Raw genomic sequence first — 21,355 nt, 5'->3', positions numbered from 1 at the left:
GGACTTGAATGAGGTCATGGAAGAAGCAAGACTGAGATGGTACGGCCATGATCAGAAAATGGGAAAAAAAGAGGCTACCTAGAGAAAACGAGTTGAAGTACTCAGGAAGAAGGCCCTTAAGGAAGACTAAAGAGAAGGTGGGAAGAGCAGATGGTTAAGGAGTGCAGGAGAGAGAGAGGAGACCGGAACTAGGTGTAGGAGGAGGGATGGTGGAGTGACAGAGGAAGATGGAGGCATTTTACTTTTCTGACCCGGTCGCAGGCTGGAAGCAGCTGATGAAGATTAACGAAAGCAATTATGGAAGGTAAAAAATATTGTCAGTTTACGAAACCATTGAATTATATAAATACAACTCAATTAACTGATAAAACTGTAATTATTATTGTTATAAACATTTATATTTGTACACACGTATTAAGTTTTGCACAAAACCAAGGTACCTGCAATTCAAAATATTTTTATTATATTAAATTTCAACAAAAATTATTTTGTGTAGTCTTTTTAACTAACTGATAGAAATTTAAAGGTAAATTAAAAAAATTACTAAATAATTAATACAATTCCTTAATGTGGGTTCTTAATTATAGGACTTTGATAACTAAAATTCAAATTCATATTAGTCAATTATCAATTTTGGAATTTACATGTTATATATAGAGCTCTACTTAATATAGCTACACAATATACATAACAAGTGACAGTAATTATTTTACCCTGATCAGAAACTGTCCGGATGGTGTGTGCGGGTTGCGGTAGGCATACAGCGTCCACATGCCAAACGAGCCCACAATGGTGGCCAGGAATATGAGAGCCAAAATGGCTGGCACATGGCCAGAGTCATACTGCTTAGCTGCAACAGGCCACACATTCTGGTTCTAAATCTCTAAATGCTTCAGTACTATGATAACAGCACCTAGGAAAACACTGTAAGACCCAGATACATAATTCCCAGGTAAAAAATTTCCCTCTCACATATACTCACAAACAAGCAGCACAATTATTCAGACATGAGTTCAAAGCTGTTATTAAAACAAAACATACTGTCAAAAACCTATTATTATTAAGAGTAAAACAAAAACTTAATGTTACTTTTCTAAACATGAAATTTCCTGCGAAGCTATTTCATTTGACCACCATGAAAGAAAAATCATTAATTAGCCAGTTACAAAATTGTGATCAAAAAATTTGAATGACAAAATCTACAACAAAACATCTTAAAACAACTATGAAGAGCTATAAAATATGGAAATATAAAAAGTGGAAAATTTCAAAAAAAAAAAAAATTGTGTGAATGCACCTAAATTTTACACATCCAAGTAAAGAAATACATATGTAGTTTATATGCTATAGAGCATCCCACTCTGAGATTGCAGTGTGGAAGTAAATGGGCGCATTCTCTCTCTCTCTAACACACGCCGATTGCCGTTAGCACTGTCCTTGTTTCTTCGTGCGTTGTTGCCAAATATCAAACGAAATTTAAAATTTTAATTTTTGGACCAAGCTTTTTTTCATATTGTATAGAATCAAAATACGCATCAGGCAATGCTTATTTTGAATACTTAACAATATTTTAAGTGTCCGAAAAAATTAAAAAACATAACTTATTCGCTGCGAACTGTTTTGAAGTATTCCGATATGTTTCACATCAAAAAAAGAAAACCTACTTGTGTATTTCATTCAGATTTTTTTTATTAGTAAATTAATGCCTTAGGACGCCACCGAACAAATTTTAAGACAAAAACTGTACAGGTTTCACTTAAATAATTTTTTAAATATATTGAAATGCATTTTCTCACAAACTGACACATCAAAAGGTTGACCCGCGGAAAACTTTTTTTCTGTTAAAGATAGATGGGGGACGAAAGCGAGAAAAATGTTCACAATGAATTGAATTAGTTTATAAAAGCAGCCCCATCTCAATTGCTTCTACAGTTTCCGTGGAAATAGCTGTCAAAGATGTGTCTTATCAGTACAAGAGCGCGCGCTGCCGTCGTAAGAGGAAACAGGGTCGTGTGTTTAGATAAGTGGGGTTCTGTCCTACAAGCAATTTCAAACACATGGCTTCCTTAGTCAACAAAAAATATTATAATCGATTCTTGAACATAATATGTAAAATGTATGAAATAAATACAAAGGAATTCAATAGCGATCATGGTACAAAATTTTGAATTATTTTTCTATCCTTCACACATCAAAAGGTTGACCCGCGGAAAACTTTTTTTCTGTTAAAGATAGATGGGGGACGAAAGCGAGAAAAATGTTCACAATGAATTGAATTAGTTTATAAAAGCAGCCCCATCTCAATTGCTTCTACAGTTTCCGTGGAAATAGCTGTCAAAGATGTGTCTTATCAGTACAAGAGCGCGCGCTGCCGTCGTAAGAGGAAACAGGGTCGTGTGTTTAGATAAGTGGGGTTCTGTCCTACAAGCAATTTCAAACACATGGCTTCCTTAGTCAACAAAAAATATTATAATCGATTCTTGAACATAATATGTAAAATGTATGAAATAAATACAAAGGAATTCAATAGCGATCATGGTACAAAATTTTGAATTATTTTTCTATCCTTCTCAACACCAAGCATCTTATCAAACATTGTTTTAGACAAAGTTTTGGAAAATAATTATGATATTATTACAAACAATTTAAACAGATTTGATAAGGTGTTTACTAAGGCAGTTACGTTTTTTTGTCCGGTGAAAATTTTTTCGAACCCATGCAGTTATGGCTGGTCGTATAAAAAATGTATTTAGAAAACATTTTTCGGCATTAGGTAATCCGAGTTATCATACGTTAAAACGGATTCGATATTATTCATATTATGGGAGTTGTTGCGATTTTTCTGTTTTTCAAAAAATCTTCCCCATTTCGAACCAATTGTTCGGATTTTTCCCATAACTTACTCGACCGAGAATTTCCATTACCGTATTTTATTTATAATTTTGGACATGACTTGTCCAAAAATACGGCATTTATCGGGCCCATGAAAATGTGATATATATATAATTATATATATATATGGGATTTTTAGAACAGAAAAGAAAACTATAAGAAATTTTCGTCTACAATAGGTAGTTTTTATTTGAAATATACGTAAAAGTGGCATTATTACAAATTTATATGTGTAATAGTATAAAATATTATAAATTACGATATGATATCTTAAAATGCTTCTTGTTCGTTCCAAATTACAAAGACACGCATCTCCTGAAATTCGTAATGTGTTAGAGATTTGACAACAGCGCGCGCCATAAGCCGTGTACTGCAATCTAAGAGTGGGACGGGCTATAGTAGGCATATGCACTAGTCATCTTGTCTCGTGCAATGAACTCAGTTACACATATTATTGTTTACAATTTATTTATAGAAACATGCCTACTTGTTAAAACATTAGTTTTTGTTATTACTATTATTATCACAAATATTAAAACTTTTTATTAACAATGAAACACTTTTGTCAGGTGGTATTTTTTGTTACATATTTTTTTGTCATGTTTTCGTAAGTTTTTAGTATAATCAACAAGTACTAATAATTGTACTACTAACATACCAATTGAAATGAAACACCCTTGCTAGTAAAAATAACACATTACCAAAATATTGCCTTATTTTTATAAATTACTATTTTTGTCAGCAGGCACAAAAACTACATTTTATAAATTGAAAAAATATTTAGACTATTCATTAGTACTTACATCTGCACTCCTAAGACTTACCTGGTCTCCCTACTACTGCTCTATAAAACATTCACTACCAACACCTCAATTAAAACAAAATCTTTATTTCTGACTTCCAAAACTTATAAACTAAGCAAGGAAGAATTCCAAACTATTTGGATTCAATAGTAGCAGTAGTAGTTTGGTACCCAATATATGTAACACAAATCAACAAGGATTACATGGCTCGGGAAAAAACTGGTGTCTGTACCTCATAGTGTACAGTGGTGGATACAGGAATTTATTTTGAGAGGGGATTAGAAAAAAAAATCAGAATTGTTGCATTTTAAAAACTTATGTTAACAAGTGGTTTGGTCACGTTACATTATCGTTCTCAACATGCATCACTGCCTTTGTGGTTTGTGATTACAAGTGTGTAACATCTCACCTTGAATCACTCAAGATAACACACTGCATTCACCGGGCTCTCATGTATTTTTTCTTCACTGTTTTTTTTTTCTAACCCTGCCCTAAACATAGTCTACCTTCCACCCATTTCAACTGCAGTGTGGTCGCTTTATTGGCAGAATCAAATTCCAGGTTTTTTCCAGGGTTTTAAAGGTTTTCTAGGAAATTTTATAAAATTTTACTACGTAAATAAAAATATATGCAAATTAGCTAGCAATGTATGTTTTATCAGAGCTGAAACGTAATTAACCATTTAATATTACGTACAAACCATTTAATATTATATAAAACAGAACGTATTCCTGTAAAACTATATTACTTCTGTGATGAAATATTTCTCGAACACAATTAAGTCACTCTGGTATGCTGTTTTAACTATAATGGCAGCAAACAAAAATCAAATTATTGATAAGACAGTATTGGTACAAAATAATACAGCAAACAATAAAGGCACATTAAAATTATAATTATAAAAAGAATCTAAATTCTCACTAGTAATTTTTTAATATAGATGTTATGGACTTTTAACAGGCACTAAAACCTGTATTCCAAAGAAACAAATGAAATAATTTGTCATAAAGTTTTATCTTCAGGTATGAAGCAACAGAAAAACAACTCTTGCATCACTGTAATAAACAAGTTACAAAACTAGTTTCAATAATTTTAAAACAATATTAGTTCTTTAATTTGTTGTAAAATATATGCAACAGGCATTTATTTTTGTGTGCAAAAACTGTTTTATGTACTATGCCGCCAATAATGATTTTCGGCACAATTTTAAATTTGAATTTTTTACAATTATTTTAGCAGGAATTTTATAACCAAAATTTAAACTTGTTCAGCCCACTGTACACACCTACTTAATTTTTTTGGCTAGTTCCTCAAGTCGTTCCCAGCGCCGTATCTGAGACTTTGCCAATCATTTGTTCATACAGCACCTTGTCTCGCCTTCTCCCCGCTTTGTCGCACGTCCAACGCCTGTCATTCTTCCCTGCAGCCGTCACAAGAACTGCTATGCCCTGCAAGCTATGAGAGTAGCCCCTTTCTAAGACCCCGCCTTACGTGAGCAATTTCAGCCATGCTCAGGACTCCAGTTTCCCTAACACCCCGGCACGTCCCCAGGCTCAGAAGAGCACTTTCCTGGGAACACAGCCCAGAGCACTGATGGGTCATTAACCCTGGCCAGGGACGGCCTGTCTCAAGGTCTTGACACTAGTGTTTGAATGCACTCTACTGCCTCTGACCTCTAGTGGCGGATTTGAGTTATTTCCCTTGGGTGTTTGAGTGCCCGCTAAACGTCACTGCCCTAGCGACTCCTGAAATCAACATTCTCCCGTCTTTCTCTTCCAAATCACTAGAGCGCTCCACCAGTCAACTCCATAAGCCCCATGCTTTCGAAGTAGTCTCGTACCAGATGCACGAATAGACTTTTCTCTGTTTCGGCCACTCCCCAGTAGATTGCGTTACAATCGGGCACTAAAACCAACATTGAGATATCGAAGTCAGTATTTCTCGATCCCTCCTTCGGACATCTTCGGAACTTTTTGGCAAAGCGCCGATTTAATTAAGCGTCACAGGTGATATGCAAGGGACTTATCGGCACGACTTCTCACGAGCAGCATCATTTCTCGGCCAGCCCTCAGCACTATTTAACTTCGCTACTACTGCAAGGATATAGTCGTCTCATCTAGGGATGTCTTCCTTAAGTTTTTAGAAAGTCATCAATCAGGCTGTGCTGTAGTGTATAGAATTTTATCATTTGCTAAATCTTTTGTTAAATTTAAAAATAATGAGTGCTTCCGTGTCTGGATTTCGCGGGCACATTGGCGAGACTTCTCCTGAAGCCACACCGCAACACCCTGTTATGGTGAGTTTTCGACACACATTCTCTTCCTCAACCATTTCCCTTTTTGCGGGCATTTATGACTAATTAACAACTGTCTGCGGACCAGGTCTAATTCTTTTGGATTTGGCTTGTTCGCAGACAGGGTCGAAGTACGGTCAGAGTACTGTCGAAGAACTTTCCAAGAATCCAAGAATTGGTATCCCGTCTCCATCAGAATTTATCACTCCCGACAATACTACCTCAAAATTCTCAGCGACACCCACAGTGGGCCAGTTCGCCACTCGATGCCAGCAGTTTATGAAATATGTACTAGCTAAAGTTGTTAATGACTAAAGGACTATAACTCTAGTATTATCGATAGATAGACTTACTAACTGCAAGCAACACAGGAAAGCATTGGTTATTGTTTTAATATTTTTAATGGATTTGTATTTTATATTATAATTCTAAATGATTACGGGCCCCTATTATAAAATTTTCACCAATTCAGTTATGAACCCATATTATAAATTGTAATGTATTATAAATTTTAAGTAATTAACTTCCTTATCAAACCAAATTCTTACTATCAAAATGATGTTTGTTTCCTCTTGTTGCAACTTACTATGAAAGAAAAATAAATAGAAGCACAGCTATACATGAGCCTGCATTTTTTTTTATTTAGTCATTTGAAGCAAACGATCCACTCTCCCCAAAGTGTTTCTAGGAGATAGTAAATTTTATTGTTGGGGCTTTGTATCACCACTGAAGTTTAAAGCATTGTTGTTTTGTTTCATTTCCAAAGCCCGCCACTTCTCTTGAATATAATAATTATAATTAACTGACACAATACCCATAACAGTACGTAACTTTAAATCTAATAATTACAAGCCCCATTTCCCCCCAGTTGTTTTATTCTTTTACAAATTAATACAAAAGTATTAAACAATTATATATTAAGATTTTATATGCCCTTTTGTACATTGAATGTATCTTAACATATACACTGAATACTGGATGGCATTTTTCATTCGAACTTTTGTAGTGACTATTTAACTCGGACAATGGGATGTGATGTAGAATCAACATCATTTATAAAGGCAAACAAACTCAAGTACATCACTAGGAAAAATATAAAATAGTAGGTTATTTTGTGGTGTGGTAATACAAAATGTTGCACAAAAAACAGTGGATGTTTGTCGACTACCACTTTATAGACAATTGCAAGTACACTATAGTGTCGGGAAGGATGCGCGGTCAAACAATAAAATCTGCATCCAAAATCTGCTAGGAAGGACTATAGGGTTAATGAACTATTTCAGAAAACTACTGCATAATATAAATACAAAATATAAATAAATAGATTAAAGGGAAGTATGTCTCAAACTTCTAATTTTCTTTTAATCTAAGTACTAAAAGAGATGTGCGTCTTGAAATCGAAAGCGTTTTAAGGGTATGAAATTTTACTAAGTTTGTAAACAGCTACATTTACATAACCCTTTAGCAAACTAACAATAAATCAACTAAGAGTACACAAATCAACTATCATTATTCTAAACATCAACTACCTGAATAACACACAAAATTTGATGGTTTTTAGCAAGCAGTATGAAATCATGTTACCTGGAATAATCCTTCAAACAAATTTTGAAAGCTAAAAGAGGAAAGCATTTAATAACACATGTTCAGTAAATCTCTAAAAGAAAATTTTAAAAAAATTAAAAAAAAAAGAGAAATAGCCAATTAGTTTTCTAACTACCCCATTAAAAATGTTTAGTGATCAGATTAAACTAAACACAAAACAAGCTATAGTCTCAAAAGGTATCACCCTTTGTTTTAGTTCTTCACAATGCAGCAAGATATCAACTTATAATGGATGTTTTTGTAAGTTCTATAACATTTGGCATCATTTAAAAATTTTTATAATAATGACACATATAATACAACTCAAAATCAAGCATTCACTCAGATTCCATACAATTTACTGACACTTTCATTTCCCTAATTATATAAGTTGAGAATTTTTTTTCATTTATTTTTTAGCTGCATTCTTAATTGCCTCATGCTTTAACTAACACTAATATAAAAGTGCAGGTAGATAATTCACAAGTGATGGCCACGATAGGCTCACAGTTAATCTGTAGGATTCTGAGCCAATGGAAAACCTTCAACCAAAGAAGTATAGAATCACAATATCCTATATAACCGATATTGGTTAGTGGTAAAGTAAACCTGATATTATTGGTTACCAGTTATTTACAATTTAAAGCTGATTGAAAAAACACAAGGTGAGTGTTAATAGAGCATCTCATGTTACTGACACGTAAGCAACATGACACAGATGTTGCCAGTTCTCCTCTGCTTCCTATCCTACTTTATTACTAGGGAAGCACAGAATGGTGGGGGTGGGAGGGGGTGTCACACACTCATTTCTCACCCCCTAGTACGACCATTCCTATTTACCGCATTGCATACAAAAGCTGTTGTCTGGGGATACCTAACAACCGCGCTATGAGCATACATGTTTGCGTTTCACAGGAAGATAATCAAATATAATATAACTGACAGCACAATGATACAGGTAAAAATAAGTCTGTAAAAAAGCACACAACACAGTATGAAAGTTGACAGTTTTTATGCCTCATCAATCCAGGTATTTTTTAGTGAATGTATTTCACTTCCTCTTTTGTTTACTCTACACCCCAGCACAATGTTTGGTTTTGTTCAAAACATGGCAAAGAAAAGAAAACTTCTTTATTATTATTATTTGACTTTTGTTAGGAGTGTACGCCTTCTCTTTCATTGAACCATGAAACATAAACAATTTATAAGTTATATCTCAGAATCAAACCTAAAATCACAAACTAACATTATTACAAATTACAGCAGTTACTGATGAATCATGTACCTTTTTAACATTCAAGGCCTAAAATAAACCATTTAAAAAGAATGTATTAAATATAAAAACATTAAAATATAATGAAATACTAACCTTTAATATATTAAGTATTTTTTAAATACAAAATATTAAATTAGCATTAAATAAAAAACTAAGACATATTAAATATGGTTTTAAATTGAAAAACATTAAAATATAATTAAAATTCTTATTATTATGTCATTCTCTCACACACACATACATTCTGTATTCCCTTAGTTACATGTCTGTGAATTTAGAGAGCCAAGTTTTTTTAATAAGAGTTTTTTAAATATCTTAGTAGACCTTTGGTGTCTAGCTTCCTGGTCACGGCTGTTCCAGAGGTGAGATGCAGTAAGCGTAAAGGATTTCAAAATTGTTTTGTTTTATGCATGGGTATTAAAAGTTCACGATTTGATTTTGATCGGGTCCCAAGACTGTGACGGGAGCTTAAAAATGTAAATCGACGGAATAAATATTGAGGAGTATTTGCTTTAAGTATTTTATGTAGCATTAGTAGATCATTTAGTGATCTTTTTGGTGAAGTTTAAGCCACCCTAGTTTTTTTTTTTTACAGTAGGAGTGGAAGTGATCATGCAATTTAAGATTATAAATAAAATAAAAATAAATGCAACTATTTGAATTTTTTGCAGTCATTTTACCAGGTAGTCTGCCATGTCATTGTATACTGTCACAGTAATCAAGATGAGGCAAAATTGATGACTACAGGAGTGTAGCTTTCACATGCAATGACAGGAAATTCTTTAGATGATTAGGATAGTGAAGTGCAGAATATGTTTTTTTTTTCCAAAAATGGGCCACATTCGTTGCCCAGGAAAGATGTTCATCCATAATAATGCCCACGATCTTAACAGAATTTAAAAGCTCAATTTTTGTGTCTCCTAAAGTGATGCCTGGAAGGAAAGATTTTTTACACGCCGTGATAAGAGGTGAAGAACCACATTTTTATTGGATTAATAATGGCATTTTTATGAAACCACATTCTAATTGCTTCAAGATTTAATTTCAAATCGTAGATACAATGCAGTTTTTGACGGCGTCAATGAGTATTGTAAGTCATCTGCCCAAGTCAAAACACAGCGACCCACCGATGGATGTCCGCCCGCCCTCTCCCCCTAGCAGTAAGGCCAGCGATGTCTATGTGACAGCTCGGGCAATTATATTTTTCCTCTAATTGACAGAAGGAAACAAAGTCATCTCCCATCACAAAGGAGCCAAAAACACATTGGTGTCTTTTACACAAACATGCATGCATTGAAGAGAAAAAGAAAGAGATGAAAAAAATTAAAAAGTATAAATGACAGATTCTACAATTATAAAATAATTTAATTCACTGTTTATTATCTTTCTTCACTTAACACAGTAAGCTGTACATTTATGTATGTGGCCCCAGCAATACGACGAGACAGAAATATTTTTCTAGCAGCTGCTTATCCAGTAAACCAACAGTTAATTCTTCCAACCAGATAATGTTATTCCCCATCCCCATTTTTTCCTCCTTTTTCCTCTTTTTTCTAACCAAGATGGTATTCTTCTGACAGGTATAGATCACTATTAACAAAGGAAACTACTTGCACTTCTAATAATTTAGTCATTCCTCTGAAGTTTGTTAAAATTCTGAAATACAGCAAGATACTTTGTATACCAAATTTTAAGACTGTATTTTTGGTGCTTAATAATCACACATTTATCAGAGACAAAGCAAAATTCCTGACATAATGTTCCAGAATTTACATAATACCCTGTTTTAAACCTTTTGAAAAGGTGTTCAGTTATAAGCAAAGATGGTAATATGATCACTTTTCAAATATAGCTTCTTACCTAAGTTAATCTTGCTATTGTATATTTTTTTTTTTTACAATTCTGGCTTTTTATTTACAAACTGTAGCAGATTTTTAACTTGCTAATGTCTCCAAATTTGTTCTCAGTGTGTGGTATGCAGAACGGGCTGATAAAGTACCTACATAATCACACTAAGTTGTATCACTGGAATTTTTTAATGTAGCATAATATTTAAGTCATCTTCAATTTCATCTTTGACTTTGATTCAAATTGGAAAAAAAATGTCTTTGCACACAAATGATTTCACAACTATCACAGGAAAGGTCAACATTCTATTTAAAGTTGGAACCATGTGCACACAAAAAAAAATCTAATTTATGCAAAGAAAAACTAAACACCAGTGATATTTACCACAAATTGTACTCTTGAACAAACTCTGTGTGTGCTGATGTTTAACACAAGTCAAAAGGGTTATTTATTTATTTATTTATTTATTTATTTATTTATTTATTTAAACAGAAATTATATTTGTCATGCTACTGGGCTGCAACGATTGAGAGTTTGCAGAAGTTATTTTCAGAAAATACTTGTACATGTTCGTTAATACTATAGTTATTTTAGCTGGTTATAAATCCTTAAATATTATAACACTAAAGATAGAAAATAGGGTGCAAAGATACACTGAATGGTAAAGTCAAGAATGACCAATCGAGAAGTATTCTGTTTGTTTGAGAAGACATTTCCTTGCCAATAATGTCAAAGTTTTTTCCTGAGTAAGAACTTGTTTTGTTATTAAGTTTACCAATGGCATACATAGGTTTTATCAAGGGCGTTGCCAGGGGGGGGAATTGCCCTCCTAGAGCCCTAGAGATTCAAAAAAATGTAGCCAAATGCAAAAAAATACATACTTTTCATACATATTGACCCCCCCCCCCCCCCCCGGCCCGGCGACGCCCTTGGGTTTTATTTCTTGTATTGTGCTTATGAATTTTATTTTATTATGACTAACTGTGCCCCCAACTTCGTACGTGTGAAATTTATTTTTGACTGACTTATAAAGCTTCTTTGTAAACAAAGTTTGAAGTAGTATGATTGGGGCCATGAACAAAGAGCTTTTTTGAGACACTAACACGGGAGAGAGCCACCCTGTAGAGCTGGCCGTGCAAAATGCAACTGATACAAGTCCACGCCTGCAACTTGCAGCATCTGACCTTGTTTTTTGTTTATGATCATGGCATAACATATGCTCACCAGGAATTGTACACATTTAAAGCAAAATGGGAAATTGTTAGGAATAAGCGGGATTCTGGGTATAAAAACTCGCTCGCCTGCACCACTTCCCATCAAAATTTCCGAATCTATGGTGTTACTTTGGAGAGAATGTAATAAGTAGAGTACACACTCAAATTACAAAGCAAACTCAATAAATTAGTTTGTCCTAGCTAACAAGTCAAACATAAATAATACCTATCGAAAGCACCAAAACAATTTCGTTAAGTTTTAAATAAACAAATAACAAAACAAAATCAGAAAATCTATGTATCCTAGCCAAGTTAATTCAATATTAGTTTGTATTAATAAAAATATGTTTGCAGACTTAATTCTGTTACTGAGGTAAAAAACTAACAGCGCCATCTATTGGTACTACTATCCCGTTATGATCATGTCCCTGAAGTAAACATTCAAAAACATATTTGCACACCTTTTAAAAAAAAACTAATGAAGTGCTCTCTTTCGATTTTTCTACGAGCTGCACTAAGCTGAGCAGATTCCTAAAATTTAAAATTAAGATATATTTTATTCCATGAAATGATTTTGATGAAATAAAGCCTACATGTTGCCACAAACTACGCTCAAGTTACCTGTGAAAACCCCATGAAAATTCATTCAGTAGTTTTGGAGATTCGGGTGTTCAGACAGACAAACAGATAAAGTTTTTAAAATAGTCTTATTGTATTCTGTTACACATCCTACATCACCCGCAATCAGTTTTTGGGTAATATTTTCAATGTACAGACACTACAGTTTTATTAATCTGCAGTTTAATTAAAGTATAAATGATTGGTAAGTACAGAGCATCATAGTGATTGATCTAAATATACTAAACATAGTGTTATTTTGAATTGTTACCTAACTTAGTCTGTAACATTCATGTCCAGATTTTCTGTAAACAGTAATGTAAAGTGAGAAATGGTTACAGATACCACTGGTAAACTCTTGTTTGCAATTGCTATATACCAGACATCTGTGCAGTTCGGTAAAATTTTTAGTTAGAGAACAATTATGGAAATACAGAAAAATTAAAAATAGAATTCTCAATAACACTTTCAAATGCAATAGTAGTACAGTGAAAGTCCATTGTAGCGAATACGGTCTATAACGTAAAGTCCGCTATAACGATAATTGCCATCGGCACCGTCAGTTTTGCATATGCTGCGTAGGATAAAAATTTCGGAAATAACGAATGCAGCATGGGCTCATTTTCGCTATAGCGATAGATTACACACCTGTAATTTTGCTCTAAAACAATGGGTGATATGAATAAAAATGAGTATATACTTTTTCTCACAATATTTGGAGTTTAAACTTGGTTTCATATGAATAAAATACTGAAGTATAAACTCATTATTGAGTAGATACTCAGGGAGTGGGGGAAATGCTCAACCACTGAGTTTATACTCCGAAACGATATGAATAAGGAAAGTATAAACTTAGATTGTTGAGTTTATACTCCATTTTTTATGAGAATGGTATCAAGCAAACTCAAATGTAGTTATTAGCTGTTGGCAATGGCAGAATTTATGAATTTGCGAGGCTTCAGGAAGACGAAGGTTTATGATGTGCGAAGAAGTGTTACCGAAAGAAACTGTAAAGTACTGTACAGGTTTAACCCTGAAAATGTGTCATGGTTAGCCAACTATTTTCTTGGGGAGTATGAAGAGGCAAGAGGCAAAGCTCTATCAAGCCAAGAAAAAATGAGGGTATTTCTTCGTTATGTTGGTGATCCAGGCTTCCAGTCAGGTGTTGGTGAAGATGTAGGTATTCATCAGACATCTGTTTCCAAAACTATAGGTTATGTATTGGGAAAAATAACAGAGAAGGCAAATGTTTGGATTAAATTTCCAAGGACTCAGCAAAAACTAGAGGATGCAAAGGCTGCATGGCAAGATAATTTCAAGTTTATTTGTGCAGTAGCAGCATTGGATTGTACTCATATTCCTATAAGCAAACCTTCTGTTCATGGAGATGAATACATAAACAGGAAAGGTATGGCAACCTTGAACGTGCAAGCTACTTGCAACAGCAAAGAAATATTTACAAGTGTAGATTGTTCTTGGCCAGGATCAGTGCATGATTCGAGAATTTGGAGGAATTCTGCTCCATATATACTGATTCGAGAAAATGCATGTGGTGCACTGATATTAGCAGATCAAGGATATGGATTAGCACCCTGGCTAATGACACCATTCAGAAACCCAAATACAGAAGAACAACAGTCTTATAACAATTTACACAAAAGGGAGAGGTGTGTGATAGAGCGGTGCTTTGGTCAGGTCAAACAAAGATTTCCAATACTGCAACACAAAATACGACTAGCACATGACAGAATACCATCTGTTGTGCTTTCATGCTTTGTTTTACACAATATATCAAAATATTTACAAGACGATGACTTCCCTGTTGAAAACTTTGAAATTAATGACCTCGGAGAAGAATTCGAAGAAGAAGCCAATGTTCGAGGGAGAGGTGTGGCTCGAAGACTGGATATTACTCGAATAATTCACGGATTTATATGAAAAAATTTTTTTTTAACATATATGCCTACCTTAGGCACATTTAGTGCTACAGTACCAGTATTTTAATTCAAGTTCATTCGAGCACTTAATTTTATCAATAGGTTCATTCGTTTTGCACTATGTATGATGCTGTAGAGCATACGGGTTATGAGACTTTAAATTTGAAAACAATTGTTCAATAGGGTACTAATAATTATAAGACATTAATGTTAACAGGATCTTGTGTAACTTACATTTGTTTTTATTATGTAATTAAGGCAGATTGGTGAAATACCTATTAAATACGTTATTGTTAACAAAATTTGAATTTTTTCTCGTAATATTGTTTAATTTAGCCTAAGTGTGTGGCAACACATTCAACACTTTCACACACATGGTTTGAATAGACTACTTCTTGATGTCCTAATTCTTGCATCAGTTTCTTTTTCTTTAAATCAAGTACTTCCAACTGCTTAAGAAGCACCAGACGCTGGAGCTCTGAATTTGTTAAATTTACAGTTTCAGCAGTCTCACAAGCAGCAATGATATTGCAGACTTTTCGTTTCACAGGCCGCGATGGTACATTATGGGGCCTATGCACATCACTTTCTTGTGCCAATGTTGATTGCTGTGGTTTATTTCCATCTTCGCCACATCCGACTGATACAGCACCTTAAACAATTGCATTGTACACTACTCTGTGTGTATTCAACCTCTGACTAGCAAACATTAAACATAGGTTTATGTTATTTTTCACACACAAATTTTAGTTAGTATTCTTTCCATATTACACCATGCCTTGGTAATTGTTGAGTTTACATACTTATGGACTTAAAATAATTGTTTACCTAAATCAAGCTGACATTAACTAACCTGAACTAAATTAAACCTTAGGCAAAACAACTGTCAAAACCTAACCTAACCTAACCTAACTGAACGTGCTTGGGGATGAGCATATTATGTAAACTAACCAAAATTAACATAACCTAAACCAACCAAACATAAACAAACTTATTTGTTTCTGACCTAGCACATTTCCCACATATCACAGGAACATACTTTATTAACAAACGACCTCATGGTCTATAAAAGTAGCTCATGTCCACAATTACACATGCCTTATGTTTAAATAATTAAAATCAATCAATCTTGTAAAGTTTTGAATATACACAAACTATTCTTACCAGGAACTTGCTGCAAAGTGGGATTGCACTCTCCTTGCAGGGCAATAAATAATACTTTCTCCCAATCTTTAAGTACAATTTTCTTGTTGCCCGTTTTCTGGACATCTGTTTTCGCCTTCAAACGAGATTTCATGTTATTTATTTTTTTAAGTATTTGAGCTTCACTGAAATTTTTTCCAGAAACACCAAAATACTTATCTCGTATTGACTGCAAACAGATATTCTTTTTTTTCCTTGCTTCTGGTGTTTGAGATTTTAAAAACACTGCCGGATAATTGCAAATGATTTTCACAAAGCTAGCATCAGTTATTTCCCCGCATTCCACTTCTTCACCGTCAGAAGATGATACATCTGCCATTTGTTGGTTATGTTTACAAGCGTAACATCAGGGAATAAGAAGACTATTTGCAGCTTCACTTGAGTTTATACTCCAAAAGTAGGGGAAGTTTGAGTATATACTCTGTAATTTTTTTTCATACTGAATAGAGTATAAACTTCAACAACATGCTCAAACTCAAGAGTATATGCTCCAGAGTATATACTCATTTTTATTCATATCACTCAATGAGAAAACATCTACAATTACCTTAATAAATGAGAAACAGCTTCGCACAATTCCACGCGTCCGGCAAATGAAACAACGTGCATGATGTGGCCTTCTTGGCAACACCGCACAAGATGGGGCCCCACAGCGGGCATAGCTTGCCTCGCGGCGACGAAAGCAAGTGTCGTTAACCCACTGTGACAGGGCCCCGCTGCGAGCATTACTTATTTAGAATCACGCCAATTGTAGCCCGTAAATGAGCATAACTCGTCTCATACTTGCATCGTAAGCGTTGCGTACAGTGTAGTTTCAGTGTGCGGCACTACGCGCATTATTGTTTACGTCTAGTTGTACGCGACACGTGTAACTACGTACTTAGCTTCAGACATGGATAAAAAAAGAAAATCTCTTGAACTACAGTATCTACTAAATTGAAAATTTTACAAGAGTGTGAAAATCCGTCCGTCAGAAGAAGTGAAATTGGTAGATGCTAAGGTTTGACTCCATCTACTTTATTCACTATATTGAAAAATAAGGAAAAAAATCCAGTCGGCAGCTTTAAAAGATTGCGCACCAGGTAAAACAAAAAAATTACGTGCTGCAAAACATATTGATCTAGAGGAAACCTTGTTTACATGGTTTTCCCAAAATCGCGCACGAGGTATTCCGGTTGCCGGTGCTATGTTAAAGGCTAAAGCTGTGCAACTAACCTTAAAACTGAACATTGACGAAGACTTCAAATGCAGTGATGGTTGGCTGAACAGATTAAAGGCAAGAAGAGGAATAACACTGCACAAAATTTCTGAGGAGTCGGAAAGTGTCAACAAAGAATCAGTCAACAACTGGCAACCTATTCTTGCATCGATACTGGATAGGTACAAACCCTCCGAGTCTGGGCTTTTTTATAATTTACTGCCTGACAATACTTTGGCAGTAAGGAATGATCCTTGCAAAGGGGGAAAACGAAGCAAGGAATGACTGACAATACTTTTGTGCGCAAACATGGACGGAAGTAACAAGTTAAAGCCCTTTGTTATTGGAAACTCAAAGAATCCCAGGGCTTTTAAAGGTGCACGCAACATTCCATGTGTTTACGAAGCAAACAAAAAAGCATGGATGACGTCGCAGCTCTTCACGCAGTGGCTTCACAGCTTTGACGCCAGAATGGGGATGAAAACTTGTAAAGTTGTTTTGTTTATCAATCGTTGTCCGGCACATCCAGACATTCAGCTGAAAAATGTGGAGTTGGTGTTCTTGCCAGCTAACTGTACTAGCATCTTGCAACCCCTGGATCAGGGTGTGTTTAATTTATTGAAACGGGAATTTTGCAAGATGCTTGTGAACACGGTGATGAGGAAACTTTCTGCTGGGAAAACTGTCTGCAAGTGGAACGTACTGGAAGCTATTCAGGCTATGGCAGTTTCGTGGGAGAAGATCATGCCGGCAGTTATAGCTGCGTGTTTCAGGCATGCAGGTTTTCCCGTGAATGTGAAACTGATGCTCCTACATCTGACGATGCATTGCCGGACGGTACAGCAGATGAGCAAGGGGTTTGGCCTACCGTTGCTGAACAACTGCATGTGCCATGCACGTTCCACGAATTTGCCACGGCTGATGATAATGTTGACGTGTGCAGGGAGTTGACGAACACGGAACTTGTTGAGCTCGTCTCTTCTAATCAAAACGAAGCGGCGTCTGAAGATGATGACAATAATGACGACGAACCAAGTAACGTATCTGTTCTGTCGAAAACGTCAATGATGGAGGCACTTGACACAATCAGTCGTTTTTATCAGCATACAAATGCTTCGACGAAAGATTTGATGAACTTTCAAGAGGTCCAGTCGTTTATTTTGTCCGAAAGTATAGTGAAAAAAAGGCAAACGAAAATTGATTCGTTTTTTAAAAAGTGATTTTTTATTTTGTGTTATTTTCCAAGGGTCTGTACGAGTGATAATTTTTGTGTTACTTACCAATAGTCGGAAAAATTATTTTATATAATTTGTATGGTTGTCCAAAGTAATTAAGAGAATTTTTAAAAATTTTTTTTTGTGTTTGACATTTTCCATAGGTGTCAACATGAGTAATAATGTGACAAAATTTTAAAATAAATTTCACTACATCTTTGAGTTTACATATTGTTAGTAAGTATTCAAAACTCCGCAAATATGCACCCGATATCATCAGCTTAGCGCACATGTGTTCGGCAAACCAGCTGCAGTCAAAGCGACAGGAAGCGGCCGGCATGACCTTGCGTGACCCCGCCCGCCCGTCTCCATGTAAACAAACAGCTGTGCGCTTAGCCACGATGTGCGTGACGGCCTTATCACGGCCACACTGTCTCATATTTCGCAGTCGGCAAGTGCTGATATAGCTTAAAAATGTTATTTTAGTAAGTTTTATGTATATTCACTTTACTTTTGTTGTGAATTTCCATAGTAAAAACAAGGAAGAAAATAATATTTATTAAAAATGCTACAAAAATAAGATTTTTTTTAAATTTTGGCTATAACGAAAATTTGCTATAACATAAACTTTTGGCGCCGTTATAAATTTACGTTATAACGGACTTTTACTGTATATACTGAGCCCTGGATCCTGGTTGTGATGCCGCGTATGTATATGTATATATACATACACACATGTATGTGTTTATCACACTGCTTGCCTTTAAATCTTTTGTTATGAAATAGAGTTCAAATATATGTGTTTCTGCCAACTACTGCACAAATTTGAATGTAGACTTAACCTACTTTGCAATTTTTCCAACTGAAAATGTTAGGATGCCTTACTAAGTTAAAGAAAACACTCAGCAGGAATAGTCCGTTATACTCGAATGCACTCTAGTTATGCAGAGCGTATTTTTCAAAGGCCAAGTTAAAAAAAAATAAGATAAGTAACAATGAGCTTCATGACTCATTAAAGACATAAGTTACGAGTGCATTATTTTTGAGCTAGATATGTTGGAATCTCATAATTATGCTGCATTAATAGAGGAGATTACTTTGGATCCAAAATAATGCCTATAGTGATTTATTATCCCCTCCCCACCACAATTGTGTTTTGTAAACTGTTAAAAATTTTCACCTAAGCTTCAGACATTAATTTCAAGATATTTAATAATGCATTTACGGACAATTTTTTTAAAACCATAAAAAATATCAGTTATTGGATTGGTAACATATTAATTTTCGGAAGCTGTATCGGACTAAGGTTTTATCAATATTGGGCCATCACTAATCCACAATGTCTTACAAACTGGAATGCATCGATATGAGAAAAACTTTTTCACAAAATGATGGACAGTAAACATTAAAAATTAAAAAAAAATGAATACCCCTTGAAGTTACTACATACAAACTGCACTCCTTTCACCAGAAGGAACACTGTAACATTAAGGTGGAAAGGAAGAGTGCAAGGTGCAGTGAGCGAGTGCATGTGTGCTGTTACCTACCCATGGACACTTCCTGCGGGCTCAGTGTAGCGTCTGCACTAAGGGCCTCACCTATACGCTGCTTCATTCCGGGGCACATGTGCACAGACTCATACGCAGACCTGTCGCAACCGTTGCCCAGCCAGTCCTTGCGGTGCCTGTCGACTCCGTTCGAGCACCTCTCGATGCTCGGACACCAGTTACACTGCGAGAGCAACACACGGTCCCTGTGCCAGCCTACTGTACTCACGTCAAACAATTACACACATCTTGATAAAACACAAATTTTAAATTGCAGTAGAACCTTGATTAACCAGGGTATTTGGGATGGGGGGGGGAGGTAGCATAGATAAGCGAAAATCACGGCTAATAGAACTCAAATGTATTTATTTATACAATACAGCCAAATTTTGTAAGTAATTTATACAAAACCAATGTACAAGAATTACTAACAGTAATTATTAATTTTTTTAAAAATATGTATGACAGAACTTATTTGTAATGACCTAAAATACTACGTTTCAATGAAAAATATTAATTACCGTGTTTTATCGCATAATTGTCGCACGCGCGTAATCATCGCAACCATATTTTAGGCTGTCAAAATTCTCACGTAAACGTCGCATAATGTTTTTGGTCCCGCTAGTAGATGCCGAGCGCTTTGTGTAGGTATCTTTTCCGTATAAAACGATGTATTTTAAAGTATAAATCTAATATTTATTCGGTCATTACCACTTACTTAATAAATTAACGGAAAAGTACGAAGTTGTTTGACGTATAAATTTTCTTATAAAAACGTTTTTAAACGTTATTTCCTTTATCTGATCGTCTGCGTCGCCACGGTGTTGGTATAATCTAAAATTTAATTTTGGTCATTGGTACTTATTTATTTAATTAACGGAAATACGAAGTTGTCCAACGTGTAAATTTTCTTTTAAAAACGTTTTTAAATGGTATTTCCTTTATCTCATTGTCTGCGTTACCGCGGCGTACCGCTTATAAAAATGTAGCCAGCGCATCATTCATGTTTGGTTATGTTGCTTCCCGTATAGAGCGTGCCCATATAGTCGAATATCGATATCTCGCCGATTGGATGCAACGCGCGCTCTCTGTCAGGTGCCGAGTTAACTACATTTGATAGCCCGCATTCTTTCGTGGCATGTGTGTACTACGACACGTTAGTTCACGTCAGATTCAAGTGGCTTGCGTTCGCATAAGAGTTTTGGTTTTTCTATTTAAAGTTGAAGAAAGGTTTTTTTCAAGGAATTATTAATATAGATTGTTTGGCGTGCTCTTGTATACTCCACCTTTTTTTTAATAAACGTACTTTCAATGAACGGGTTTTGTTTTTATGAATAACTTTACCAAACATAATTTTTTTTTACGCATAATCGTCCCCCCCCCCCTAATTTTCAAACTTGATTTTAGAATAAAATGTGCGACGATTATACGAGAAAACATGGTATATTTACAAGTTGATATGCATAGATACATGCAATTACTCCTTTCTTGTCCCTTCCCTATTGAATTACACTTCACGGGCTTAATCTCCCCCCCCCCCCCCAAAAAAAAAGGTTCAATTTTTTAATTGAGAACCCGGTTAATCGGGTCACGGATAATCAAGGTTCTACTGTATACCATAATAGCCTCGATGCTTTCAACAATTTATTAAAAACAAACACTGTTCCAAAAGTAATAAAAAACTTTGCCATGTCTATAAAAAATTAAAAACTTATTTAATCATAGTTA

The 21,355-nt window shown here is 35.0% G+C and overlaps 1 protein-coding gene across 4 annotated transcripts in view; it reads right to left on the bottom strand.

The window, feature by feature from the left end:
- Positions 1 to 21,355, bottom strand: part of LOC134530958 (plexin domain-containing protein 2) — a 43,527-nt gene that overhangs the window by 8,756 nt on the left and 13,416 nt on the right. The window contains exons 7-8 of one of the 4 annotated variants that reach the window (XM_063366318.1): positions 19,628 to 19,811; positions 714 to 850 (exon numbers count right to left, since the gene is read on the bottom strand). In XM_063366318.1, the coding sequence (XP_063222388.1) occupies positions 714 to 850; positions 19,628 to 19,811 (321 nt within the window). Of the gene's footprint in view, positions 1 to 713; positions 851 to 12,598; positions 15,118 to 19,627; positions 19,812 to 21,355 lie in introns of those variants that run through there. The other 3 variants (XM_063366319.1, XM_063366316.1, XM_063366317.1) reach the window with 3 other exon arrangements.

The sequence above is a fragment of the Bacillus rossius genome, chromosome 3 (genome assembly GCF_032445375.1).
Source record: "Bacillus rossius redtenbacheri isolate Brsri chromosome 3, Brsri_v3, whole genome shotgun sequence".
Lineage (NCBI taxonomy): Eukaryota > Metazoa > Arthropoda > Insecta > Phasmatodea > Bacillidae > Bacillus > Bacillus rossius.
Note: the sequence above shows the minus strand (reverse complement) of the source record. Positions and strands in the feature narration are given on the sequence as shown.